The 25955-nt window shown below is 27.5% G+C and overlaps 8 protein-coding genes and 2 non-coding genes across 10 annotated transcripts; 8 read left to right on the forward strand and 2 right to left on the reverse strand.

Annotated features, from left to right (window-relative positions):
* The first annotated feature begins 99 nt into the window (after positions 1 to 99).
* On the forward strand, positions 100 to 977 carry T552_02289 (hypothetical protein). The gene is made up of 3 exons (XM_018370839.1): positions 100 to 153; positions 203 to 281; positions 328 to 977. The coding sequence occupies exons 2-3, from the start codon at positions 205 to 207 to the stop codon at positions 929 to 931; spliced, it is 681 nt and encodes a 226-aa protein (XP_018225349.1). The 5' UTR covers positions 100 to 153; positions 203 to 204; the 3' UTR covers positions 932 to 977.
* A 208-nt stretch (positions 978 to 1185) lies between these two features.
* Positions 1186 to 1532, forward strand: T552_02290 (hypothetical protein). Its single transcript, XM_018370840.1, has 2 exons — positions 1186 to 1270; positions 1319 to 1532. The coding sequence occupies exons 1-2, from the start codon at positions 1232 to 1234 to the stop codon at positions 1484 to 1486; spliced, it is 207 nt and encodes a 68-aa protein (XP_018225350.1). The 5' UTR covers positions 1186 to 1231; the 3' UTR covers positions 1487 to 1532.
* A 189-nt stretch (positions 1533 to 1721) lies between these two features.
* Positions 1722 to 6293, forward strand: T552_02291 (hypothetical protein). The gene is made up of 3 exons (XM_018370841.1): positions 1722 to 2019; positions 2063 to 2320; positions 2367 to 6293. The coding sequence occupies exons 1-3, from the start codon at positions 1765 to 1767 to the stop codon at positions 6249 to 6251; spliced, it is 4398 nt and encodes a 1465-aa protein (XP_018225351.1). The 5' UTR covers positions 1722 to 1764; the 3' UTR covers positions 6252 to 6293.
* Positions 6294 to 6339: 46 nt separating this feature from the next.
* On the reverse strand, positions 6340 to 10561 carry T552_02292 (hypothetical protein). Its single transcript, XM_018370842.1, has 17 exons — positions 10345 to 10561; positions 10109 to 10292; positions 9704 to 10068; positions 9446 to 9659; positions 9019 to 9401; positions 8642 to 8973; positions 8450 to 8600; positions 8299 to 8409; positions 7869 to 8252; positions 7725 to 7824; positions 7335 to 7680; positions 7167 to 7290; positions 6907 to 7121; positions 6783 to 6863; positions 6650 to 6737; positions 6495 to 6607; positions 6340 to 6451 (listed from the first exon to the last, which is right to left on the reverse strand). The coding sequence occupies exons 1-17, from the start codon at positions 10477 to 10479 to the stop codon at positions 6385 to 6387; spliced, it is 3393 nt and encodes a 1130-aa protein (XP_018225352.1). The 5' UTR covers positions 10480 to 10561; the 3' UTR covers positions 6340 to 6384.
* A 412-nt stretch (positions 10562 to 10973) lies between these two features.
* T552_02293 (hypothetical protein) lies at positions 10974 to 13525 on the forward strand. Its single transcript, XM_018370843.1, has 5 exons — positions 10974 to 11112; positions 11164 to 11324; positions 11377 to 11441; positions 11491 to 12356; positions 12404 to 13525. Exons 1-5 carry the CDS (start codon positions 11024 to 11026, stop codon positions 13482 to 13484), a joined length of 2262 nt encoding a protein of 753 aa, XP_018225353.1. The 5' UTR covers positions 10974 to 11023; the 3' UTR covers positions 13485 to 13525.
* A 1537-nt stretch (positions 13526 to 15062) lies between these two features.
* T552_02294 (hypothetical protein) lies at positions 15063 to 20347 on the forward strand. Its single transcript, XM_018370844.1, has 16 exons — positions 15063 to 15332; positions 15451 to 15508; positions 15556 to 15976; positions 16022 to 16215; positions 16264 to 16898; positions 16941 to 17051; positions 17094 to 17384; positions 17436 to 17553; positions 17597 to 17682; positions 17736 to 17813; positions 17859 to 18377; positions 18419 to 18708; positions 18750 to 19451; positions 19497 to 19603; positions 19645 to 20027; positions 20080 to 20347. The coding sequence occupies exons 1-16, from the start codon at positions 15108 to 15110 to the stop codon at positions 20299 to 20301; spliced, it is 4440 nt and encodes a 1479-aa protein (XP_018225354.1). The 5' UTR covers positions 15063 to 15107; the 3' UTR covers positions 20302 to 20347.
* A 202-nt stretch (positions 20348 to 20549) lies between these two features.
* On the forward strand, positions 20550 to 20621 carry T552_05028. The gene has a single exon. It is a non-coding gene; the product is annotated as a tRNA-Glu (tRNA).
* A 413-nt stretch (positions 20622 to 21034) lies between these two features.
* T552_02296 (hypothetical protein) lies at positions 21035 to 24125 on the reverse strand. Its single transcript, XM_018370845.1, has 7 exons — positions 23917 to 24125; positions 23711 to 23875; positions 23172 to 23490; positions 22987 to 23126; positions 22361 to 22933; positions 21258 to 22314; positions 21035 to 21212 (listed from the first exon to the last, which is right to left on the reverse strand). Exons 1-7 carry the CDS (start codon positions 24087 to 24089, stop codon positions 21081 to 21083), a joined length of 2559 nt encoding a protein of 852 aa, XP_018225355.1. The 5' UTR covers positions 24090 to 24125; the 3' UTR covers positions 21035 to 21080.
* Positions 24126 to 24543: 418 nt separating this feature from the next.
* T552_05029 lies at positions 24544 to 24643 on the forward strand. Its single transcript has one exon. It is a non-coding gene; the product is annotated as a tRNA-Met (tRNA).
* Positions 24644 to 24944: 301 nt separating this feature from the next.
* On the forward strand, positions 24945 to 25925 carry T552_02298 (DNA repair protein rad18; the record flags this gene model as incomplete). Its single annotated transcript, XM_018370846.1, has 3 exons — positions 24945 to 25213; positions 25266 to 25466; positions 25529 to 25925. 3 exons carry the CDS (start codon positions 24945 to 24947, stop codon positions 25923 to 25925), a joined length of 867 nt encoding a protein of 288 aa, XP_018225356.1.
* Positions 25926 to 25955: the final 30 nt, after the last annotated feature.

Raw genomic sequence — 25955 nt, forward strand, 5'->3', positions numbered from 1 at the left:
AAAATCGGGATTGACGGGGTAAAAAGATGTCAGAACGGAGAAGAACAGGATTAACGGTTATTTCGGATGTTCCTGTATTCTCGGAGGATTTGAACGGTGAAAAAAGGGCTAAAATTGAGCGTATAAGAGAGTTAAATGAATCAAGAAAAATATGTGGGTTTTATAAGGGAAAAGAAGGGGAAAAAAGGCTAAATAAATGAAGATATGAAGACGGGATTAATTACTAAAGCGGATGGATCAGCTTATCTTGAACAAGAACGAATAAAAATGGTTTCAGCAGTGTAAAAATATAAAAAAGAAAAAAAGAAGGAACTTATTGGGTTTCAGATATGGACCTCAACAATTTAAGAAGGCGACGTCATTTCATTCATCAGGTCGTGTCAATTGTGAGGTTAAATATGCATCATTTGCGTTAAAACAGAGATATTCACATAATCGAGAAATAATTGAGAAAAACATGTCTATGCATCTTGAAGCAGCTATATCACCATCAATTCAATTGGATATTTTTCCAAAATCTATTATTCATGTTCATGTTTTTGTTCTTGAAGCAGATGGTGAATCATCCACTTTTGCAGCAGCGATTACATGTGCATCAGCAGCTATTGCAGATGCAAGTATAGAATGTGTAGATTTAGTTACAGGATCAGCAGCAGTTATTAATAAAGAAAATTGTCTTGTAATGGATCCTACAGATGATGATGAAATAGAAAAAATGTTTTCAATAGTTATTGGATATATGGCAGTAAGGGATGAATTAACAGAATTATGGTCATATGGTCTAGGATTGAATTCAATAGATGAATCTAAAATGGATCATATTATTAATAATTGTATTTCTATGGCTTTGGATTATCGGTTTGTATTAAATAATGCTATTATGCAAACATTAGAGGAACGATTACGTTTAAATGAATTAATGCAAAAATAGTTTTACTTTTTTTTTGACTTTTTTCTTTAAAGAAAAATGGGTTTTAATTCGTGTCAAAGATATCACTTTTTTTTATTATATATTTTCGAAAATTCAAAATGATATTTAGTTATTATACATAACATAAAGGAATTCTTTACTATTATTAAGGATATCTTTTCAATATTTTTATTCATACAAAAAAATATTATAAATCTTCAATATTACACTCAGTCAAAATACAACATAATACATTATTCTTTTAAAAGAAAAAACTTCTACCGTTTTTTTCAAAATATTCAAAAAAATATTTACAAAAAAATGTCTGCAAAGTTTAAAAATGATTTATTAGTTCCTATAGTTGGATTTATTCTTTTATTATAAAAATCATTTTTAATTTATCAATAGGGAATGACTGCCACTAGTCTTGCACTTATAGGTGCTGCTGCTGCTATATATCGGGATAATAAAAGACTTGCAAATCGTATGTTTAGATTTAGAGTTTATGCTCAAGGCTTTACATTAATTTCAATAATTGCTGGGAGTCTTTATTATCGATATTCTGATTCATCTTGATTCATCTTGATTCATCAATTCTTTGATATATATACATTAGATTATACAGATAATCTAATCCTTTATCTTATCTATATAATATTGATCTCGATAATCTAAAATTTTTAATAAATTACAGATTTATACACAAATTATGAGACAAACTCAATAGATATGTCATTTACTGGGCAGAAACTACACAATTTTACAGTATTTTAATATTTTAAAAAAATAGTGATTTATTATATCGGTTTTTAAGCTTATGAAAATTAATAATCTTGTTTTTATTATATAAAAGTATGCAAGGCACAGTTCTTACATTATGGGTTCATGACAGATCGTTTTCTAATAATGATGTTATTATTAATGAGGATCTTGTGCCAGGTTTAAGTGCATCATCAGTTATTGAGATACGACAAACAGGTTATGAATCATCACCAAGATTATTAGGATTAGGAGGGAAACAAATAGGAATTAATAAGAATTCTAGACGTCTTTTTGCTATTCCTACGTTTTTAGAAGGGGATTTAAAAAAAAAGCAATCAAATTTACAGGTTAGTTGTAAAAAAATAAGAAAATAAGGATTTAGAGAAAAAGATTTCTATTTCAACGACACTTTCAGCAGCATTTGGATTAAGAAATAGAATATATGTAAAAGTGAGTATAGTTGAGGATAAAATGTCTATTTCAGCGGATTATATTGTTATTTATTTTAAAGATCAATATATTTCTAGATCAGATATGTGGAATTTATCACAAGATTTACAAGGAAAATGTATATGGAAAAGAGAGAAAATGATTTTTTCTGGTAGTCTTAGGGCGGATATTAGAGAAATATGGGTGAATGGTAAAAAAGTATTAAATAATTTTTTTTTTAATAAATATATATTAATGATAAAAGAAACATTCAGCTTATGTATCAACTAAAACAAAACCAATATTTCGATCGGAAAGTGCAAAATGTTTTCTTTTTCTTCAAATGAGTAAGGAGATGTGGGAATTTGAAGAAGATGGGGAGCTTTTTTTTGATAAAGCGATTGATGGATTTCTTCCTGAACTCTTTAAAAGATGGAAAAATATGGGTACACGCCATAGTGTTACGATTATTATCTTTACTAGAGTTTATTATGATGGATTAAGCCCTTTTTGTCTTACTCAATCTCAAGAAAATCATTGTTCATCACAGGCTCAAAAAATTATAAGAAATTATAAAGATTATTATGAGACATGTTCGAAATATTCTCAGGATTTTTTCAAAATTGTAGTTGATAATGTATTTTCAGGTGAATGTATGACAACTATATCAGAATTGAAGCAAGAACTTCAAAAATTCAAGAAAGATGTCCTCATGTATGAAAGAATTAATGAATTGTCTCATGAAAGTATGGGTTTAGTTTCTGCAAGTATGTCATATGCATTGCAAGGAAACGTTCTTGAAGCTATTAATATTGTAACAAAACAATTTTGTTATGATTATATTGATCATGATCTTTTAAGAACGGGGGCAAGTATTGTTATTGTAACACCAGGAACTGGTCATTTTGAAGTGGACGAAAAAATGTTAGAAATTACAGCAAAAAATCTTATCAGTACTGGTATAGAAATTGATTTTGTATGTTTGAGTAAACCTCCGCTTCATATTGTTCCTTTATTTAGATATAAGAAAAAATCTTCTACTGAAATGAACAATTCTCAGGATTTAGAAAATATTTCAGTACATTCTTCATCTGGTCTAAACTTCAATACATCGAATAAAAATCTTTTTAGTTCTTTACATCAACATGAGTCATGGGTATACGCTGTTCCTTACTTTTGTCAAGTTAGTTATTGGAATTATAAAACAAAGAAAAATACTAGTTTTGTTACAAGTTGCAAAATGCATGAATTACAAATGATAGGAATAATGGAGAATGAAGTTAGAAAAATTGCTATTGAATATTTACCTGAATTTGATTTACTTGATGATGAAAAAATATCATCTTATTGTGAAGAATATGATGAAAATGTTTTTAGAGTTAGTAGGAAGGAAAATAATTCTTTAAGCAATGAGCATTTAGATAAGAAGGAAAAAATACTAAATAATCGTAGTTTTCCTCAGAAAACTGATTTGGAAAACGTTACAACTTTGAATGAAGATCTAAAGAAACAGGAAAAACATAAAGAATCTGATAAAGAGCTTCTTTCTGAGCATAAAAAAGTAGAAAAAGTTGCATCTAAAGCTCATACTCTTTCAAAAAGATATTTTGTACAAAATATTTTAAGTATGGGAGACTTATTTAATAGTCAATATTTAAAAGCTCTTCCAAGCATTACTTCTGTTTCCTTTCTAGCAACTCAAAAAAAAACTAATAGTAAGAAACTGGCAACAAAAACTAATCAATCAGAATGTAATGAAACAGATTTTTTCGCTTCTCAAAATGTTCCTCAATCATCTTATATTTTTCAGAGTAGATTAGATTCTAAAAAGGGTTCTATAAAAAACAAAATTAATACTATTATATCAAAACAGTCTGAAAAAATCATAAATATCAGAAAATCTCTTTCCTCTGAGAAATTTCAAAAATTTAAACTCGAAAAGGATTCATTATGGCAGATTGTTCAATATCCATCCAATCCTTTATCTAATTCTCCTCCTTCAGATATATATTATAAAAGATGGAAAGATGTTCATCCAAAACAAAGGAATATAGAGGAAGTTAATTGGTCTTCAATTTGTAGTCCTGCTTCTTTACCTCTTTCAATAGATCTTTTTCCTAGTACTGAAGAATTGTGTGAGCTTTATCAAGATTATACATATACAATTACTATTGATCCAGAAAAAGTTAATTTTGATCAGCGTTCCCTTCTAATAGAACTTATAAATTTACGGCTTAATCAAGGTTTTCAAATAGTTATTGGCGATTCTGTTTTAGCTGATGATCCCAAGTCAATCATGCTATCTCAGCATTCTTCAGTTTCTAAATTAAACAAAAAGAATACTCTTCAGGGGCCTTTGGATAATTTTGATAAAACAATATATTTGGCACTTGATAATTATCAATTTCACAAAATAACAGGGGATTTTTCTGGGTATAATATTCAAGTAAAAAAATTTATCAGAAAATATAATCCTGTTGGACCAATAAATTATAAATATCACAGTTGGTTATTATCTAATAATGGATACCAGCCTAGAAGTATTACTTTTTCTTCTCATCCATTTGAAAATCAAAATTGGAATTATGTTGATCAATTAATAGCTGGACAAGAGGATAATTTAAGTGATTCAATAAAGTATTGGAGATCCCGTTTCGTTTTAATTCCAGTGGATATTAAAACAATGCCTGTTCAACAAATTTTGACTTATTTTAATGCTAATAGTACAGATGTTTTAACTGATGAAGAAATTCGCATACTTGGCATACTTAAAATTTATGAGTTAATAAAAAAAGGCCAATATATTCATTCATTTGAAAGAGATAAGATTAAACATACATCTGGGAAAGATGCTAATAATATGGATTTAATTTTTGTTACTTCAAATATATCTGCTTTTATTGCTCAAGAAGTAGAAAGTTCTGATTTTGAATATAATTTTCAAAATAAAGAAAATCCAAATACTGGAAATGAAAAATTAAAGATGCTAGATGCAAAGTTAAATAGTATTGCGCAGGAAATACAAGGTCCTAGAGGCATTAAGTTTCAAGATCGTCGCTGGCATTTGAAATTATATGAAAATTGTTTCATTGGTATGGATATGGTTACGTGGTTACTAGAGAATTTTTTGGATATTTCAACAAGAGAAGAAGCAGTTTATTATGGGAATGAATTACTTTCTAAAGGACTATTTGAACATGTTAATAATAATCATCAGTTTTTGGATGGATATTTTTTTTATCGATTAAAGCCTGAATATTCATTATCAAAAGCTCCCAAGTGTTGGTTTGGAACACGTAAGATTAATTCTATTAATTCTGTTTCTGGGAATCTTTCAAGATCAGATTCTATTTCATCAAATTATCAGATTCCAATATCTACTAAAAAATCTCAGAAAGTAATATTAAGTAACTATCTAATTTATGATGTTGATATGCAAAAACAAAGTTATAGACCTGAATGTATAAGATTGCATTACGATAGAATTTATAATCCAAAATCATGTTATCATATTCGTTTAGAATGGGTTAGTGTGACATCTCGCTTTGTTGAAAATACAATACAGTCTTGGAAAAGAGTTGCTGAGAAATATGGTCTCAAACTTGTTGAGGTTCCTATAGACGAAGCCTGTAAAATTAATGATAAGAATCCATTTCAATCTACTATTTCGATTAAATTAGCGGTACCACCTCCTCCTATTCCTCAATTAATAAAATCAGATGAAATTTCCGAAGATGATTCTGATTTTTGGTGTATTCTTTTATTAAAAAAGTTTGATTTTATATTGGATTTTGAATCAGCAAGCAAATTCCCAAAATTTATTGATGTGGCATATTCATGGGGAAAACCGTCTTATAAATACTCTCAGTATATTCATAGATCAGGAGCAGCCATTGCTCAAATTGCTGATGATAATACTATTTTATGGTTAACAAATCAGCTATATTTGTCAAGAATTGGGTCTATGGTTCATGCTCCAAATCAATTCAACATAGAATCACAACGAAACATTAAAGATTTGACTCTAGAATCAAATAAACTCTGCGCAGATTTTATAAAGTTTTGCTCTGATAAAGTTTCTTTGGAAAATTTTTATCAGGAAATTCTACTTAAATATACATTAAAACAAGAAACTAATGAATATGAATAATGATTTTATTAATGATTTTATTAATGATTGATTTTATGGCATTATTGTTTATTATTTAAAATAGTATTTTTTCATATGATAAATCTGTATAAAAAATTCATTTGTATAAAGTGGACTGTTATCAAAAATATTCTTATAAATTTAATATTGAATTCTGAAGAATTTCAACATGTTGCTTATTTTCTTCTATTGATTCCATCCTAATTCTATTAATTTAATATTACATAAGAATATTATAAATACCAACTAGTTTTTATAAGAATATTGATGAGATTTGAATACAATTCTTCATCTGAAATGTTTAATTCTTTCTCAGTTAATACCATATATAGCCCTTCTGCTGCCCGGGTTCTAATCTAAAAATATGATTTTAAATAATTAAAGATAATTAATCTTACTACAGGATAAGAATGCTGTAACAATAATAAAAGTTCATTTAAGGATTCTGATGCTGTCTTTATAGACAATTTTGAGATTCCTACATAACTTTTTAAAATTAATATATTATTTTTTTTCAAAAAAAGTGCCTACATTTTGATTGATAATGATATCTTTTGTATAGATTTGCTTTTACATGAACTCTTCCTTATACTGTTAAAAAAATGTTTAAAACTATAACTATTTAAATAATGTTTAAATATAAAATCTGACTTACTCAAATATTCCAACAAGAGATTCAAATATTAATCTTTCAAATAAAATATTACAAAATATCATGAAACATATCATGAAATTATTATTAGCAATATTTAAATCACAAAGTTTTAATAATAAATTGGCAAAATCCAATAATGTTAAAGAATTGCTATGATTTTTTTCAATTGGAAGATTAACTAAATAAAATGTTAAATGGTGCTCAACTTCTTTGGCCTATTATCATTATTAAAAACATGATGTGTATTTCCATAAAATTACCAATGATTCATTTCCATTAATACTATTTATTAAACCCATAAGAATATATTCTTGATATTCTTTAATGCAAAGTAATTGAATAATATTTGGTATCACATTCCTAGGAATTCTCCAATCATGAATTCTAGTTACAATTGATTATCTTCTAAATAATTATAATCAGCTTACTTTTCAAGAGCATTTTTAATTAGTTCAATAGATTCAGAAAAATATGATTTTTTCATATTTTGATATAAATTGACAATATTAACAAACTGAGTACCTGCTACAACCCTTAGATTATCAAGTTTTTCTACAGTATGCCTTAATATATTTCCAATAATAGAATGAAATATTGTATCAGTTAAAAAATAATCAATATTATGATTAAAAGTTAGCTCTAGAATATAAAAAACAGAGATCATAGATTCCCTTCTTACACAGGATCCAATGTCGCCTGCAATTCCTGTAGAATAATCATTTAGACCATCTAAAAATAACTGAATTAACTTGTCTAAATGTAAATATTGGATATCTAGATACAAATTAGTTAAAATAATAGATGTTTTAATAACCTACCAAATGAAGATAATGATGAATATTTTTTAGAAGAATATAATATCTCTCCTAAAGTTTTAATTGAATTTTTTTTGAATGTTATATCAGATAATGGTGTTATCTATGACTATTAAATAACTTAAACATGAAATTATTTGTTTTTACCTCTATTAAATCATGCACAAGAAGTTCTAGTATATCTTGATACTTTTCAAAATATTCAATTTTTCCTAATGCACAGAGTAATCCATCTGTAAAAGTATCTTGTTTATTGTAATTGGATTTTATATATATAATAAATTCATTCAATTCTGCATGAAGATCAAATCTCTTAGCTAAAGAACTAATTGCTTGACTAGCTTCATAGTGAATATTATCAATTCTTAAAGAACATTTTATATAGTCCATCCAGTACAATAAACATGCCTCTTTTGCATATTTTGTATTGGAAATTTCAATAATATATCGACAAATTGATTCATACATGTCAGGATAAACTCTAAGTGTATCTTTTGGCAGCACTTCTTCACAAATTAATTTCTCAAATTTCTATATTAATTAATATATAGATAAATAGAAACATGTATAATTATACTTGAATTATATCTGAAGAGATATCTTCAGACTGTATTTTTGTAAGTGTTTTTGCTAATATTTCAAGAGTTCCATGTTGCATAATAATATCTTTTTTTTCAAAATTCATTATCTATAAAATTTAGATAATATAAAAAACATATACAACAAACCAAGAATGGAATAGTTTTTGAAACAATTGATGGGTTTATTTCCGCTATCTTCCCTAAAATCTGTGATGATAATTCCCTTATTTTTTTATCATAATGATAAGCCATTTTCTCAGTTAAATAAGAAATTATTAGATCCTGATATTTATTAAATCTAAGAATTGTTAAGATTAGAAACTTGAATACAATTATTACTTAAATAAATTAAAGCAAACATTAAGATAAGAATTTCTTATTGTAGCCAATGTATAAAAATTCATTTCTCTAATAATTTCAATTCCATGAGGAAATATTGATTCTCCATATCTTCCAACGCCCTCTTGGTAAGCAGAACTCGCTGCTCGTCTAATATTTGTTTCTTTATCAAATATGGCGACCATTAATAATGATTCTGCAAGCATTGGAAATAAATATGTTACATTATCAACTGAATATCGGCGAAATATAGACCATGATATATAGCATGCTGCATCTCTTACATTATTTCCAAGATATTGAGTTCCTCTCCTTTGTTCAAAAGTTAATGCCTATATATAATATCAATATGATAGCCTAAAATAACTTAATGTAACTTTTAAAAGTATTGGTAAAATTTCCTTTAATCTATATGGTAGTAATAACCCTCTCCTGCAAAATTCTGCAATTGTCATACATACGCCATGCCATGCTATGTCATTAGACGTTTTTATAGAATAAGAACCATCTAAATCCTTAATTGATGAAATAACTGCTGATATTACTTTATTAGCACTAGACTCTGGAATATGAGAAATAATTCTGCTAATTCCTTTAGCAGATGAATATCTAACAATTGTACTAGTATCAGAAATATTTTCTAGTAATAAGTATAAACATTCTTCAATTGCTGGATGTAGAACCATATCATCAATATCTGTTGACAATTCCTGAATATCTGTGTCTTTTGTCCCTAAATTCTTAGCTAAAGAATTATGTTCTAAAAATAATAAATATTTATCTAGAAATATATAGATTTATAACCAATTTTATAAATCCATGATGCTTCATATGGCTTAAGAAAACATAAGCAAACCCTTTGAAATAATTTTGTTATTAAATGTCTTATTCTATCATTAGAATGCTTATCTCGTGTTATTAATTGCAACAATAAAAATGTATCATTTGCAATTGTAAGCAGAAAATTCCTATCATTTGACTTAAAAATATTACACAATGAAGATATCAATCCAATTTTCTATAATATTAAGGAATAAACTTCATTCTATATGATTTTTTTACCATAAAATCTGAAGTTGTTTCTAATATCCATGTATCTCGTATCCATGTTATAAATGAAGGCAGATACAATTTATATGTATCCTTTCTAGTAAGAAGCCTTCCCGCTAAAATAGAAGCTGCATCCTGTTCTTTTCCACATACAGAAAGATAGTGTTTACACAAAATTAATAAAGAATATATAATATTCGTATTTACAGATATGTTTGAGTCAATCTTTGATAAATCAAACGGTATCATACAAAGTAATGACAACCATAAAAGAAAAATATATCTTGTGATCCACAATTCCGTATCTTCCTGAGGTATATTTTGCATATAAAAAAGAATTGATTCAAATATATAAAAATCATTATAGAAATATTTTACTACAATTTTAAAAAACATTAGCACAAAATTCTCACTTACCAATTGTTTTAAATCCACATATCTTTGTATATATATATAATATATAACATAATCTATTTATATATATATATTTCTCACAAAATACCTTGTTTTTGATCTCTTTTATAATAATATCAATAACTGGATGAACAAGATTCTCCAATTCACAATCTAATAACTCCGGTTGCTCTTGAAATATATTCAACTAGCCAATTATATCAATATATATCAAAAAATATTCTATATAAAATTAATACTGGGCAAACTATTTTTTCAACATTATAATTAATATCCAGAAAGTTCCTTAAAAATTCCATAAGCTCTTTTTTGAATTTTTTAACTACTTCTTGACCATTTTTAAGCACTTCTACTTCTTTCTCTTCCTCATCCATCTTAATATCTCTTTTAACTTAATACAATATATAACCTTTCCAATATAAGATATTGAAATAACTTATGTATCTCTATTCAACTTGCTTATATGGCCTCTTTATTCCTTATTTTCCATTTAATTCTTCCAATTTTTTCTATTATTTGCTAATATTAAATATTCTCTCTTATTTTCCCAAAAAAAATATTAAAACAAAACTATTAACAATAGACACTCCAATCTGGCCTTCAAATACTACAAGAATATCCCTTAAACTTAAAATAATTCCTCTTTTTTTATAAGTCTTATTAATTAAATCTTTTGATATTAAAAAAAAAATAATATATAATATTTAAATAGATATAGAAGAGACGTTTTCCTGCTTAATATCTCCAATTTATTATTATTTTTTCTTGTGTATATATATTTTTAGAAGCCGTTTTTTTTGGAGCCTACGAGTAGATCAACGGGAGCCTTTATATAAATATAAAATATTGGATAAATGAGGATAAATAATGGAGATGAAAAGTATATATATTGGATCAAGTTGTAGTGGCTAGTAAGTTATGCTTAGCTGGCTTTTTCCGAAGAAAATAGACCCATTTTTGAGCGAGAACATAAACAATGATACATTTCAATTACTTCATCCATTTCCGTAGGAAAAAAGGGTTTTTTATGAAAATATTATTGATTATTTGAAATCTAGGAATTGTTTTGGTATAGAAAAGTTAAAGAGCGATGATATTCGGGTGATTATAGCCCGAAATATTGATAATAAAGTGAAGACTATACTTTTTGATTCAGAAAAGATATGTGAGAAGGAAATAGGATGTTGTCAATATGTAAGACCATGTAAAAATGAAGGGGGTTAGAGGATAAGCGTTTTTTTTGTGAAATTATGGGCTAAAAAATGAATAAGGAATAAAAAAAAATCATTCAAATGTTTTATTATCTGATTTGAATAAAAATTCGTATTTTAAACAGGTATTTTTTTATATAATATGTGTATTTTTTTATAGGAAATGTTATTCAGGCTATATCGACAGAAATGATATCTGATTTAATGTTTGGTACGGTACCTATGACGTATCAGGGTACAATTACAAAACTTCATCCACTTTTTTCATCAGGGACGTTTTTTCATTCATTTCTTTTAACTAAGTTGTTTACGATTGAATCTGATGCATCATTTTCAATAACTAATTCTAATAATATTTCTGCTTCTATTGATTATAATGATTCATTGAGTAATTTATCATTAAAAGACACATTATTACCTAATATGATGTCTTTTGAAAAAGAGAAGAAAAATGTTTTATTGCGAAAGGAGTCTGAACCGTTATTTACATTATCAAGATTAGGATCATGGGAATCATCTAATTCAATGATAGATCAATCAAAGAAATATCCATTTTTGACTAATAATCCTAAAACATCTAGGATTTCTCGTGAATCATTTAGAAAATCTAGACCTCATGTTTATGCAATAGGCATTGTTATTACATTAAATATAAATAGTGGAGATTTTCAAGATGGATATCAAATTATTAATCAATATTGGAGTATTTTAAATAATGCGGCTAATGCTCTACAGCGATCTGTTTTTTCTATGATTTCGAAAAGTTTAGCAAATAATAATTGTGCATTTTGTAAGGATTGTGAAGCTTTAGAAATAGGGAAAAGTCGTGCTAGCTCAGATACAAATAGGAGAAATTCTATGATGAATGGAATATCATTATATAATGATACTATTATTTGTGCTGTTTTAAAGTTTAAAGAAAGAATACTTACTGCTATTTCTGCTCCTTTAGTAATTCATATTCCCAAAAGAACTGAACAAAAATTTAAAGAAGAGTTTAAAGCTTTGTTTAAAGAATTGGACAATAAACCATGCAAATTGTATGTATATATTTTAATATTTGGAGTTTTTTTTTAATTTTATATAGCTTCTTTTCTGTTTTACTTACTGCAATACTTTCAAGTCGCATGGAAATTACTTCTGATTTTTTGTCCAAGGATTTAACTGAAATATTGTCAGAAAAGAAGTTAGAAAATATTGTAATTATTGGGAAAAATGCTTCTCTTGCTAGACGTATTATATATGTATTATCTGGGCTTATTTTTCATGATTTACGTAATATTCAAATAATCGATTATTTGTGGCCATCTGAGGGCCTTTTATGTCTCTCTCGAAATCATTTACGTCCATGTAGATTAAAAGAATCCTCATCTAGACAAATTTTTGGCTGGGATATACCATATTGCTGTCCCCTTTCTAAAGGACAAGCTTATTCTATGTCTACATCATCGGTTGATAGCAAAGTGTCCTCTGCTTCTACATCAGATTATGTAATTCGTCAGTTTAATGGTTTATATGGATCTAAACTTGGTAATTGGTTTGGTAGTTTTTTGACTCAAAAGAACAATGAAACTATTGTAACCAATATTTCAAATCTAAATGAGGATAGTGATTTACAATCTCATATAAGTGGATCCTTTCATGACCGATGTTCAAGTCTTACCTCAGATGATGATGATATAATTAAATCTTTAACAAAAGTTTCAGCTAAATTAAATGATAAAGGCATTGTAGAAATCGATCCTTTAAATACTGTTACCGAATTTGAAAATTCATCTCAAGTTATTGATTTGAATTTTCATTCCACACCATATATTACAGGATATTTGGATTCTATTCATTTCGATTTTATTCTCCAGGCATGTCCCCCTTCTATAAATCTTGAGTTACAAATTCAGAATCAATTAAAACAAAGAAGTGTAGATATACGCGATTCGCTTCATGAATTTAAACCATCCGAAGATATTGTTTCTATTCTTGTTGCTGATTTATCAAATTGTGCGATTAAAAAGTTTACGCTTCAAAAATCTCATATAGATTCTTTGTCTTCAAATATTGATCAAAATATACAGCAAATGCATAATGAACATCGTATATTCAATGAAACATTAACTTGTATAGATACTAGTTTAATTGAAAATATATATAATTATATCTTGGTTAATTAAACGCTTTGGAAATAATCCTATATTTCTTATTTATATTTTTAAGGTTATATATTGAAAGATTTTCTGCGGTTTTTAATAAAGTTGCTGATATAATCATATATATTTCTAATTTTTATCTAATTTTGTAAACTATTTTCAATGCATTTTATTTTTGAAATGGTATTTTTTAACATTTATTTACTTATATGAACATTTTAAAGGCTTTTTGGATAGAATTTATCTATATCTATATATATATTATTCAATTCTTTTAAAAATAACTTTTGTATTTATTTAAAACATTCATATATCAATATATCACTGTTTTTACTTGGAAATTTCTTTTAAAAAACTTATTTTACATTAAATCTAATGATATTTAAGATTATAATCATAATCAAGTCTTTTTATCTAGTTTTATATAGAAAAATTAATTATTTATAATACATAGATAAATCCTATATAAGATTCTATTCTCTACAAATAGACATGTTATAGACATTATATACACATTATTACACATTATATACACATTATATAGACATTATATACATCATATATAGATAATACATATATTTTCATATATATTCATATATTTATATCTTAGAGTATCAGATGGTAGTGCATGTTTTGTGTTCATAAAAATCACATACTTTATTTCTCCTCATTTACTCGAGTGAAGAAAACCCAAGTCAATCGCAATATGAAGTACAACCCTAACCCGTAGTTCATAATACCTAACCCTTAGTACATGATGCCTAACCCTTAGCAGTGAATACCTAACCCTAAAGAACCCTTTCAAAACCCCCTTAATAAATCTTAGTTTATTCAAGTATGAAAATCATCGAACCCTAAACAGGAGCTAACCCTAAGAAGGAGCGAACCCTAAACACCACCTAGCCCTAAAGGAGAGTCAACCCTAAAAGAGAGAAAACCTAAACAAAAGAGAAACCCTAAACCTACAACCTAACCCTTAATACAAGTAGATTAACAACCCTAAACATGCACTAACCCTAAAGATAACTTAACCCTAACCATCGCTTAACCCTAAAGATAATTTAACCCTAAAGATAGCCTAACCCTAATATAATTTCACTCTAAACGACTTAACTCTAAAGATAACGTAACCCTGATCCTAAACCCTGATCCTAAACCCTAACCCTTACATAACCTTTATAGCGCAACCCTAACACAACACTAATACTTACAACCCAACCTCTATACATAATCTAACCCCTACACATAACCTAACCTAACCCTACACACCAAACACAAACCTAGTCCAACCCTAACCCGAATCGATATAAACCCTAACCCCATAACTTCGACCTAACCCAAAACTTCGACCTAACCCCGAACCTCGCACTAACCCTAACCCCACCCTAACCCTCTCGTTCTTATAACCAATTAACATTTTATACACCAACAAAACATTTACTTAACAAATACATCTTATTTTGATTGATTTTAACCATAATTCACACCTATTTTCAACATCAAAAACGATTTCCTTCTCGTCAATAAACCTTCGTATTTCGACCTCCAACGTCAGATAAAGCAGTGTAATATTAACCAACACATTAAATATTACTAACAAGAAACAGGAAGAGATTTATAGAGAAATATAGCGTCTTATAAGGCTATATGGAGTGGCCGTGCTATTATTTTAAAGAAGGAGTTCTTTGTAGCAATGATGCACTTATTATTATTAATGAGTCGTCTATGATTATATCAGTAATCCGGAAAAATATAAGAGATATGACAGGAGGAACATCAGTAGTTCTTGGAGAGGCCTTTATGAAGGTTCCTGATGAGAAATTATGGGTAGATAAGGCACGAAACGGGCGTAAAAATGGTATAAAATCAATGGTATGTTTTTTTATTGTTTTGAAGAGGTTTTTGGGGATTATAAGAGGACCCTTAGATTGCACGTTATTATATATATATAATTCTTTTTTTTTTGAGCAAAAACTAATGAAAAACAAAGGAAAATTCGTTATTATATAGATATTCTCAGCTTAAATCTAGTTTAATTGAATGCAAAGGTGATAAATCAGGAAGAAAAAGAATAAGATTAATAATACAAAATTAGATGTATCATCAATAGATACATTGTTACTTTTAGATCCATTTATATATACGATTGAGAATTCATCGATTGAGGGATCGATTAAATCTCTTGCACTTAGTTCTATAATGAAGTTTATATCATATGGAGTAATTAATAAGGATTCATTACGTCTTTCATTAGGAATTAAGAGACTTATATCGGCACTTATAAGATATATATCTGAAACACTTGATTTATTACATGATGAGACGGTGTTGCTCAAGATGTTTAGATTAATAGAACAGATAATTATAAGTGTTATTGGGAGATTTATTTGTGATTCAATTATTCTTGAAATAATTGAAGTATGTTTAAACGTATTTTGTCGACTACGTTTAAGTAAAGTTTTGAGGAAAAGTGTAGAAATGACAATGTTGTCTTTAATCCAATCGATTTTTGGAAGGTTAGTTTATTTTTTCTATTTTTTTTTTCCTAAATATGCTTATAGATTAAAAGAAATAACATTAAAAAATAAAAAAATACCATTTGCAATACTAAATGACCAAGAAATTTTATCAAAAAGTCAAAATTTGGTGTCTAGTAATAAAAAATCTGAATCATTATCGTCAGAGAAAATGAATTATAAAGATGAATTTATTCCAGAAAACAATAACATAGAAAATTCAGAACAAATTGATGAAGGTTATAAGCTATCTATTTAAGTTTATATCTTTATTTATTTTTATTTAGAGATCGTTCCTTATGGAATTATATCCATAAAAAAAGTCTTTTATACTTTAATATTATTGTTAGAACCTCATGATAGACAACATACGGATACTGTGCATATTATAGCATTACGAATGATTAATACAGCCATTGAAGTTTCAGGACCAGTGATAGAACATCATCCAGATTTATGTCGTTTAATCACAGATGATTTATGCAAATATTTATTCCAACTTATTCAGTCAGATAATCTTTCTATCATATTTCATTCTTTTCAGATAATTTCATTACTTTTACATACGATAAGGCCTTTTCTTAAATTTCAACAAGAGGTTTTCCTCAAATACGCTATGTCATGTTTTTCTAATCATAATGACATTAAATATCCCTCGGTTGGTCATATATTATATCAAGAAATGTTAGATGTGCCAAAACATAGGCATTTCATATCTGGAAAAGACATTTCTATTTTAACAAAAGAACAAAGAAAACTAGGGAATGAAGAGTCTAGAGAAGTAAATATACAGGAAATCATTATGGAATGCATTCTTGGTTTAATTCGAATACCCAGCTTTATTAATGACTTGTTCGTAAATTATGATTGTGAAATAAATATGTGTAATTTATGTGAGGATCTTATTGATTTTTTTATTCGTGTAAGTTGGATCTAAGATTTTGAAAACATATAATCTATTTAGAATATATTTTCTGATCCAATAATTTGGTCAAAAACGAATATACCATTATTATCTTTACAAGCAATATTAATATTGGTAGAATATATATCTGAAAGATTAAACATAGAAGAAGTAAATTGCATTTTTTAATTTATAAGTTTTAAAATCTGTTAGAATAAGGAATCTTCAATTCATAAGTTTCCATCTTTAGAAACTCTCTTGGAGAAGAAAAATAAAAAAGCGACAATAATCCAAGGATCTATAAAATTTAATGAAAAACCAAGAGAAGGGATAAAATATCTACAAAATAATGGAATTTTGGATAAGAATGCTAGTTTTGAATCAATTGCTTTATTTTTAAAAAATACAAGTTATGTTAACAAAAAATTACTGGGAATATATCTTTCAAAATTGGAGAATTCTCAAGTTTTGGACTGCTTTATTAATACATTTGATTTTCATGGGGTAGATAAAATTACAATTTATTAATATTAAATAAATAATATTAATATTTAGAAACGTATTGAAGAAGCTCTTCGTGAAGTTTTGTCATTTTTTAGATTGCCTGGTGAATCACAACAAATAGAACGAATATTGGAAAAGTTTTCCAATAAATATTTTGAAACTAATCCGGGTAATAAAGTTTTATTTTTAATATTTTTTAATCAAAAATATAGTTGAAATAGAAACAGTAGATGCAACTTTCGTTTTAGCATATTCAATAGCGATGTTAAATGTTGATTTACATAATACTCAAGTTAAGGTAAATTTAATTTATATATTTATATATAAATTAAATTAAATATTTTATTTCAGAAACGAATGACTATTGAGGAATATACAAAGAATTTAAGAAATCTTAACAACAACAAGGACTTTGATCCTGAATATTTGGTAATTATTGAATTTTCCTTTTCTTTTTTTATTAAATAAATATAGAAAGCAATTTATGAATCTATTCGTTCTAATGAGATAATTGTTCCTAATGAACATAATAGTCAATTGGGATTTGAATATACGTGGAGAAATCTTACAAAATTATGTATCAATAAGGAATTTCGAATATATAATACCAATATCTATGATCAATATATTTTCGAGATTACATGGAAGCCTATTATTAGCTCATTTACCTATGCATTTATTTCTTCAACAGACGATAATGTTCTTTATTATGTCGTCAATGGGTTTAATCATTGCGCCAAAATTGCATCACAATATAAAATAAGCGAAGTTATTGATTACATAATATCATGCCTTTTAAAAGTGATGCCTATTGATGATAATGAATTAAAAAACATTTCTACTAATTTATTGATAAATATTGATGGCAATGATATTTATGTAAATTCTTTTTCAATCAAATTTGGCGAAAATTTTAAAGCAAAGCTTGCAGCTACTGTTTTATTTAGAATATCAAATGGAAATGAATCATTAATTCTAGAAGGCTGGAAAGAGGTATTTCAATCGTTAAATTTTTAACTATTAATTCTTTAAAGATATTCAAACTTCTTTTTATATTTTTTATTAATCATTTACTTTCTCCATCATTTACTCAAATACAAAATTATGTTTCAATTCCACCTATTGTTATTACATCAAAGGTAAAAAACGGTAAGAAAATAGATGAGAACAAGTCCATTGGATTATTATCAGCATTGTCGTCATATCTTTCAGGTTATGGAACTAATGATGGGTTTATTGCATCGGAAACTGAAATTGAATCTGCAATATCTACAGCTGAATGCATTAAATCATGCCATATAGAATCTTTATATAAAAATATGATGTCTTTACCTTTTTTTAAGGAAAATTATCTAATAAATTTAGGTCACTTGATTTAAATATTACAAAACAAATAATGGATTTTTTACTGCAACCATTTTCTCAAGATCTATTTATGTTATCAAACTTAAGAAATTCTTCTCAAGATAGTTTAAAAAGTAATTCATCAAATAATGACTATTATTTAAAATATGATGAAATCATTTTATTAAGAATGGAAATAGCCACATGTCTTGTTCTTCGTGATGTATCTTCTTTGAAAGAATTTTCTCAATTGGTAACTTGGTATCTTTTAAATTCTATTAGCAATTCAGACAAGATTCATAATATAGTGAGAGAAAGATTTATAATATATTTATTACGTATAGTTAAAGAAGATATTGATAAGGATATAAATCAACTAAAAATTTCTTCAGTCTTCAATTCATTAGCATCATTAAATGATTCTTTTATAATCGAATATGGACTCAGTATTTCTAATGGAATTTTAGAAATTATTAAATTGTCAAAAAATCAAGAATATATCAGTTCTAGTCATTTTCTTAAACTCCTTTCATTAATTCAAAAGAATGAAGAAGCTATTCCTGTTACATTTCAAATTGTTCAGCATTTATCATCTCAGAAGCTTTCAAAAGAAAGTTTTCAATCAATTATTTTTTTATTAAATCAAATTATAAATTACACATCAATAAATAAAAAACATGACCTTGAAAGAATTAGATCACTAATTTCTGAGGAATCTCAAATGTATAAACGAATTTCTATACTTTTAATAATATTAATTTGTTTTAGATTAATTCATTTTATAGATTATGCAACTCAATCAATTAATATTTTATATCAACTTCATTTAAAGGCATTATCATTATTTTCTGATACTGAATTAGAATTTAAAAAAGGTAATTTCTTAAGGATTTATTAAATATATTAATTTATTTAGTCTGGGAAATATTTTGGGCACCTATTTTTAATATATTTCAAGAACAATGCACCAATATTTTTTATGAAGTTAGACAAGAAGCATTTACATGTCTTCAAAAATCACTTTTGTCCTCACAATTTTCTAATGATGAGAATTTACAATGGATTCTTGTATTCAAAGAAATTTTATTTCCATTAATATTTCGTCTTTTGAAACCTGAAATATATCAGCTTGATCTTCAAGGAATGGCACAAGCACGAATACAAGCAGTAACTCTTTTGTGTAAAGTTTATCTTCATTATTTAGTAAAATTATCGAAATATGATGGAATGCTCGACTTATGGATTAACCTATTAGATATTATAGACAGATTAATCAATAGCGGTCAACCAGATCATTTGGTAATTATATATATATATATTTATTTATTTAAATTTATTAATATTATATTAGACAGAGGCTGTTCTTGAATCTCTTAAAAATGTTTTATTAGTGATGAATACATCAGGCTATTTGGTACCACCATCAGACTTAAATTTAGTATTTTCAGAGAATTTGAATCATAGCAATAATCAATTTCATTGTATACTATGGAAGGAAACATGGAATCGTATTAATCGCTTTTTGCCACATCTTAGAGAAGAACTATTTCCTACAGCAATTCATTCTAATTAATAACTCTGAAGAAAAATATATGAAAAACAATTATTTTTGTGCAGTATTTAAGGTTTTTGGAATATCTAAAATTACTTTGCATTTTATCAAAAAATATAAACAACTTTTATATTATTTTTACATTCTAAAAATGAATTACATCAACAAGCATCAAAGTCATTTAAAAATATATTATATTAATCATTTAATTGGAAATCTACTGATCGGTTATTCATTAATATATGGTATAAAAGCATACTACTTTAGAGTCCGGACTGGTGTAGTGGTTAACATCTGTCGCTTTCACCGACAAGCCCGGGGTTCGATTCCCCGGTCCGGAAAGCTCTAATTTTTCATAATCAAGGACTCATATAATCATAATTCAATACAAATTGGCCTTTCTCATTTTTATTAATCTTAATTATTAAAATATTTCAAAATTAATCGTCATTTTGGGTTTAAATAAAACATAAAATACATCCTTTGGAGATTATTTATCAAAGTTTTAAAAAATAAACAGCACTGAATATTAAAGACTTTCTTTATAATAATCCTTTTATTCATTAATAATATTTTTCTATCATTTTTTTTTGAAAAAAAATAATATAATTAAGTATTTTGATTATTTTTTTGGGTTTCAGTAGCCAAATTACACTAGAAATATAAAGATGAGCATTTTTTAATAATAGTACTTCCATTTTAAAGATATAATGTTTTAAAAAAGCCTTTAAATTTATCAAAGATCGTCCCTATAAAAAATCACAAAAATAAAAATCCATGATAAAAGTTATTATATAATGTTATGAGGTAGATGTAGAAAATGAATCTAGGAAATCAACTTCGGCGTTTGGATGAATCACATAAATTTTTCTAATTGGTTTCTCTGTTTCGCTTTCTCCCTCCTCTCCATAGAGCTCCATTATATAATGATCCTATATTTATTTTAATTACTTTTAAAAATAAAAACTTATTTATACTTTGACAAGTTTTTTTAATACTTTCTTTATTAAACTTTCTTCAGCTATTAAAGCATCTTCTGTTAAAATTTCATTTTCTTTTTGTTCTAAATACCATTGAACCAAGTCTTCCTCTTCTACACCTTCCACGTTTTGTTCTTCCTCTTTTAATTTTTTAATAATCATATTTAAAATAGATATATATTTATCATAAGTTATTTTTGTTTTTTCCTTTTTAATAGGATTTATATCTCGCATTTCTGTGTCACCTGCTTCTTCTGATTGTTTTATATCATCGTCTAGACCTATATCATCTCTTTCAATATAGATTATACTTTGGCGAAGAAGATTATATGCCTCTGTAACGAATTTTGGCGTAATATCTTCTACGCAATTCGCTTTTGCAATAGCTTCACTAAGTCTTATCAGACTTTCTAATTGACGTACTGTGATTCGATATGAATTCTTGCCCATGCCTTGTGCATCATCTATCCTAAGTTCCTTATATCTCTTAATTAATTCAGCCTGAGCTTCTGGAGTTAATTTCGGTTTAAATGTTCGTGCATAACGAATATATCTTTGCAATTGCTCAGTAGAAAATTCAGATTTAACCGCATTATCTTGTAACCTATGTATATCTACAATATGTCGTGCTAGATGTGTATCTACTGTCTCATTACATTCATCAAGAATGACAAAAAACAGATCAAATCTTGACATAATCGGCGGTGATATTTGAATATTTGCTCGAAGAGTTGCTTTACGATTATAACGTCCTCCTATAGGATTTGCAGCTGCTAGAATAGATGTTCGTGCATTCAAAGTAACATGAATCCCTGCCTTAGCGATAGAAATCGTTTGCTGTTCCATAGCTTCATGAATGGCAACTTGATCTGATATATCCATTTTATCAAACTCATCAATTGCACATATTCCATCATCTGCAAGCATTAAAGCACCAGCTTCTATGGTAAATTCTCCTGTTTCTTCATCTCTAACAACAGCAGCTGTTAAACCTGCGGCAGAAGATGCTTTTCCTGATGTATAAACAGTACGAGGAAGAAATCCAGATACATATCTATCATTTGGTTAGGATATTCTTGATTTTTAAAGAGAAAAACTACTTTAGAAATTGAGATTTTGATGTAGATGGATCACCAACAATACATATATTGATATCTCCTCTTAGATTTATACCTTCTGGTGTAATTTTATGTACACCCCCCATGAGCTGCAAGAGAATACCTTTTTTAATAATTTTATGACCATAAATTGTAGGAGCAATACTATCAACAAGTTTGGAATAAATACGATCTGTATGAACCATTTTTTTGAGTTCATCAATTTCATTTTGTGAAAGAGAATTCAAAAAAATGTCTTGTTCATTTTCTTGAGTTTCTCCACGAACATCTGGAAAAGAAATATCTCTATTGCTAGTCGGTTGTGCCATACAAGCAAGAAAAGCAAGTCGATACGTTAAATCCCTTACACCCAATGTCTTAAGTCCTGTTACACCTTCAATGGCAAACCCATCCCGAGTTCTACCGGATCCTCGAGTATCTCGCATGGCTTCTGGACGTACTCCAGGAAGACCAAGCTGAGATATATCAGGAATTACAATTAAAGTTCCGGTAAAAATACTTTTATCCCCTGCTTTAACTCGTTCAACAATTTCTCCACGCAAAATCACATGTAGACTATTGAAAAACTCAATTCATCACAGGATGATTCCTTTTTTTCTAATACTTACGTTCGAGGCATACTTCCAGCCGGTATTTCTGAACTGTTTTCTTGAACTCTAACTTTTTGCCAATCAACAAAAGTAGATTGAGCAATATTTAATCGCCAATGCTTCTGATTTCGACATACTTCATTCGGGCATTGAGATGGCTATATTCGTTTGATTAAATTTTTGATTTTTCCTTCATTGATTACCTCTGTATAACGAAATATTTGCTCTATATTAGTAACAACTGCTTTGCATGCTTCACAAACAAATGTTGCACGGCTCAATTCTGGTCTAACTTCACTCGTACGTGTAACTGTTCCTGAAATACTAATCAATTTGCCAATACGATCTGTCCTAAGATCTCTAATCTTTGAAACTAATGGAATTCCATAAAATGCAATATGAAATGTCTTATCTGTCGAAACTTTTGAAACATTTGTCATTTGGGAAATAGCTTTGCGGTAATATGTAGGTTCATAACGTTCTACAAGCCGATGAAGAGCACGAATCAAAAAAGGAAGAAACCTGAATACAAAATGTTAGTCAACCAAATTGATAAAATAAATTTCCATCTCAAAAAAATCCCCATAGATATGTATATATCTAGATAGATAGATACACATATATAGATATATAAAATTTATAAAACATAATATATCTATATAATTCAAAAAATAAACCATACACAGATTCTTCCGTTTATTTGCGTTTCAAATATCCCTTTAAGCTTCTTCTTTAAACATACCGATAATATTGTTCTACAAGTGCTTCTGCAAGTGCACTATTTTCATATTCAAGAAGATGCATATAATCAACATAAAGCGTAGTTATTTCATAACTTTTCATTCCATGTATCTGTTCTAAATAATATTTTTTCCTTGTACCTGAAACTGGATCTGACTCAATAAAACTAATGATATATAAATTTTTTTTTTTTTTAAAAATATCTACTTTTCAACAAAACTTTCAAAACTTTCACGCACTTTTTCACCCGTAATATCTGTTACCTTTGGAATTGCTGTTGATTGAAGACGACGTCGTTGAGCTTGTAAATGACTTGATGTTTCATCCACTTCTGATTGAAATGGAACTGTTGCTTGACTTGAAAAATCAATTGAACTCATGAAAAAAGATATTAATAAATTATAATTTCAAGCCTTTATCATCCAGTATTTATGTATTTTTAGACAACCCGCTTAACCTTACCTTATAAAAACCTATATTAACTCGATCCAATCACACTGAAAATAAATAATAAAAAACACAATATAAAGCGTTTTTAAAGCAAAATTCAATGTAAATATCTCGTAAACAAACGCTATACAATATGTATGCGTAATGTATGCGTAATGTATGCGTGTTGTATGCGTGTTGTATGCGTGTTGTATGCGTACTATATGCCTGTTATATGCCTGTTATATGCATTACCCTCCTATAATCCCATTAATATTGTTTAATAATATAGACAAATTAGACTGACTGATCTATTTGTCTTAAAGGTTTTATCTATAAAATAGATTTAGTTAATATATTAAAAAAGATTACGTTTTATACTTAATAAAATGGGGCCTCTCAAATGCCCTCATGGTCTAGTTGGTTATGACACGGGTCTCATAATATGAATGTTGGCAGAGCAACAGATATCCCGGGGTCGTGAGTTCGAGCCTCACTGAGGGCATATATATGTTTTTGATATAAAACAAAATATATAAATAGGGAAAGCCGTTATAAATAAGCCTATAAAATTTTAATTAAAAGGTTAATTAATTGAAATCTAAAGAAAAACTTACATAAAAGAGGATATAAAAAATTAATATAAAAATTAAACAAGTAAAATCCAGAAGAAAAGATAATTAGAATCTAAAATTGAAATTGGAATCGGAATTATTTGTTAAATCTTGGTTTTTATAGAATTTTTCCAGTTTAATTATATAAGTGTCACGTGACTGTAATAAGATATCTCAATCCTATAATCATCTATGATTAATATAAATGAATCATTTGATTGGAATCCAAGCAAACTACCAGAAATGTCTATATTAGAAGAGGCGTTGCGTTGTCGAATATGTAGAGATTTGATGCAAACCCCATTAATTACAGGATGTTGTCATACATTTTGTTCACTTTGTATTCGTAGATGTTTATCTGAGAAACAACAATGTCCATTATGTCGTCAACCTGAACAGGAGAATAGATTGCGTAGAAATATATCAATTGAAGAAGTAATTGAAATTTTTGAAAGAATCAGGTTAAAATGATTTAATTTGATTAAATTACATCATTTGATGTAATATATATAGACCGGGATTAATGGCATTGGCTAATCCTCTATCTAATACGGAAGTTAGTAGAGAGATTAATACGGAAATTAAGTCACCGGATATAAATTCGATTCCTACGATTGTTAAATGTCCAGTATGTTATCAATCTGTTGATTTTGATAAAATTCACATGCATCTTGATGTATGTTTAAATCAAAAAAGTAGCAGTTGTATACAAACGTAAGAAATATAAAAAAAAAAAGCTCTTTTTATTTTTATATTTCTATTAATTATTAATATAGTGTTATTTCACCGAAAACAGAACCACATATGTATTCTAGGTTACCGAAACTTAATTATGCTCTTCTTAGTGAATCCAAACTTCGATCAGAACTCAAATCCCTTGGATTAAAGATATCAGGCGATAAAGCAATGCTTCAGCGAAGACATACTGAATGGATTAATCTTTGGAATGCAAATATTGACTCTAAAACACCTGTTAGTAAACGAATATTACTTGAAAAATTAGATGCCTGGGATCAGATGCAATTAAAAACAACTAGCATGAAAAATATTTCAGATAAAAATTGGATGCAGACATATAAAACAGATTTTGATAACCTTATTGAAAATGCTCGACAATCGAAAAAAAGAAAAACCGATACATCGCCAAAAAATGAACCTCCCGAGACTCAATAAATTTACATATCATATACAGATTGTGCTATA

This window comes from Pneumocystis carinii (genome assembly GCF_001477545.1).
Source record: "Pneumocystis carinii B80 chromosome Unknown supercont1.10, whole genome shotgun sequence".
NCBI classification, from domain to species: Eukaryota; Fungi; Ascomycota; class Pneumocystomycetes; order Pneumocystales; family Pneumocystaceae; genus Pneumocystis; species Pneumocystis carinii.

Excerpts from the sequence above, each read along its gene's own strand:
- T552_02289 (XM_018370839.1), top strand. The coding sequence starts at position 205 with ATGAAGACGGGATTAATTACTAAAGCGGATGGATCAGCTTATCTTGAA. Across the intron at positions 282-327 it reads ATAAAAATGGTTTCAGCAGT|ATATGGACCTCAACAATTTA; the intron begins GTAAAAATATAA and ends ATTGGGTTTCAG.
- T552_02290 (XM_018370840.1), top strand. The coding sequence starts at position 1,232 with ATGTCTGCAAAGTTTAAAAATGATTTATTAGTTCCTATA. Across the intron at positions 1,271-1,318 it reads ATGATTTATTAGTTCCTATA|GGAATGACTGCCACTAGTCT; the intron begins GTTGGATTTATT and ends ATTTATCAATAG.
- T552_02291 (XM_018370841.1), top strand. The coding sequence starts at position 1,765 with ATGCAAGGCACAGTTCTTACATTATGGGTTCATGACAGATCGTTTTCT. Across the intron at positions 2,020-2,062 it reads AAAAGCAATCAAATTTACAG|ATTTCTATTTCAACGACACT; the intron begins GTTAGTTGTAAA and ends TTAGAGAAAAAG. Across the intron at positions 2,321-2,366 it reads TATGGGTGAATGGTAAAAAA|AAACATTCAGCTTATGTATC; the intron begins GTATTAAATAAT and ends TAATGATAAAAG.
- T552_02292 (XM_018370842.1), bottom strand. The coding sequence starts at position 10,479 with ATGGATGAGGAAGAGAAAGAAGTAGAAGTGCTTAAAAATGGTCAAGAA. Across the intron at positions 8,410-8,449 it reads CAAAAACTATTCCATTCTTG|ATAATGAATTTTGAAAAAAA; the intron begins GTTTGTTGTATA and ends TAAATTTTATAG. Across the intron at positions 7,825-7,868 it reads TTGTGCATGATTTAATAGAG|ATAACACCATTATCTGATAT; the intron begins GTAAAAACAAAT and ends TAATAGTCATAG.
- T552_02293 (XM_018370843.1), top strand. The coding sequence starts at position 11,024 with ATGCTTAGCTGGCTTTTTCCGAAGAAAATAGACCCATTTTTGAGCGAG. Across the intron at positions 11,325-11,376 it reads ACCATGTAAAAATGAAGGGG|GAATAAAAAAAAATCATTCA; the intron begins GTTAGAGGATAA and ends AAAATGAATAAG. Across the intron at positions 11,442-11,490 it reads AAAATTCGTATTTTAAACAG|GCTATATCGACAGAAATGAT; the intron begins GTATTTTTTTAT and ends AATGTTATTCAG.
- T552_02294 (XM_018370844.1), top strand. The coding sequence starts at position 15,108 with ATGGAGTGGCCGTGCTATTATTTTAAAGAAGGAGTTCTTTGTAGCAAT. Across the intron at positions 19,452-19,496 it reads ATTTCTGAGGAATCTCAAAT|ATTAATTCATTTTATAGATT; the intron begins GTATAAACGAAT and ends AATTTGTTTTAG. Across the intron at positions 20,028-20,079 it reads GCGGTCAACCAGATCATTTG|ACAGAGGCTGTTCTTGAATC; the intron begins GTAATTATATAT and ends ATATTATATTAG.
- T552_02296 (XM_018370845.1), bottom strand. The coding sequence starts at position 24,089 with ATGAGTTCAATTGATTTTTCAAGTCAAGCAACAGTTCCATTTCAATCA. Across the intron at positions 23,876-23,916 it reads TTTGAAAGTTTTGTTGAAAA|TTTTATTGAGTCAGATCCAG; the intron begins GTAGATATTTTT and ends ATATATCATTAG. Across the intron at positions 23,491-23,710 it reads CTTGTAGAACAATATTATCG|GTTTCTTCCTTTTTTGATTC; the intron begins GTATGTTTAAAG and ends TTTTGTATTCAG.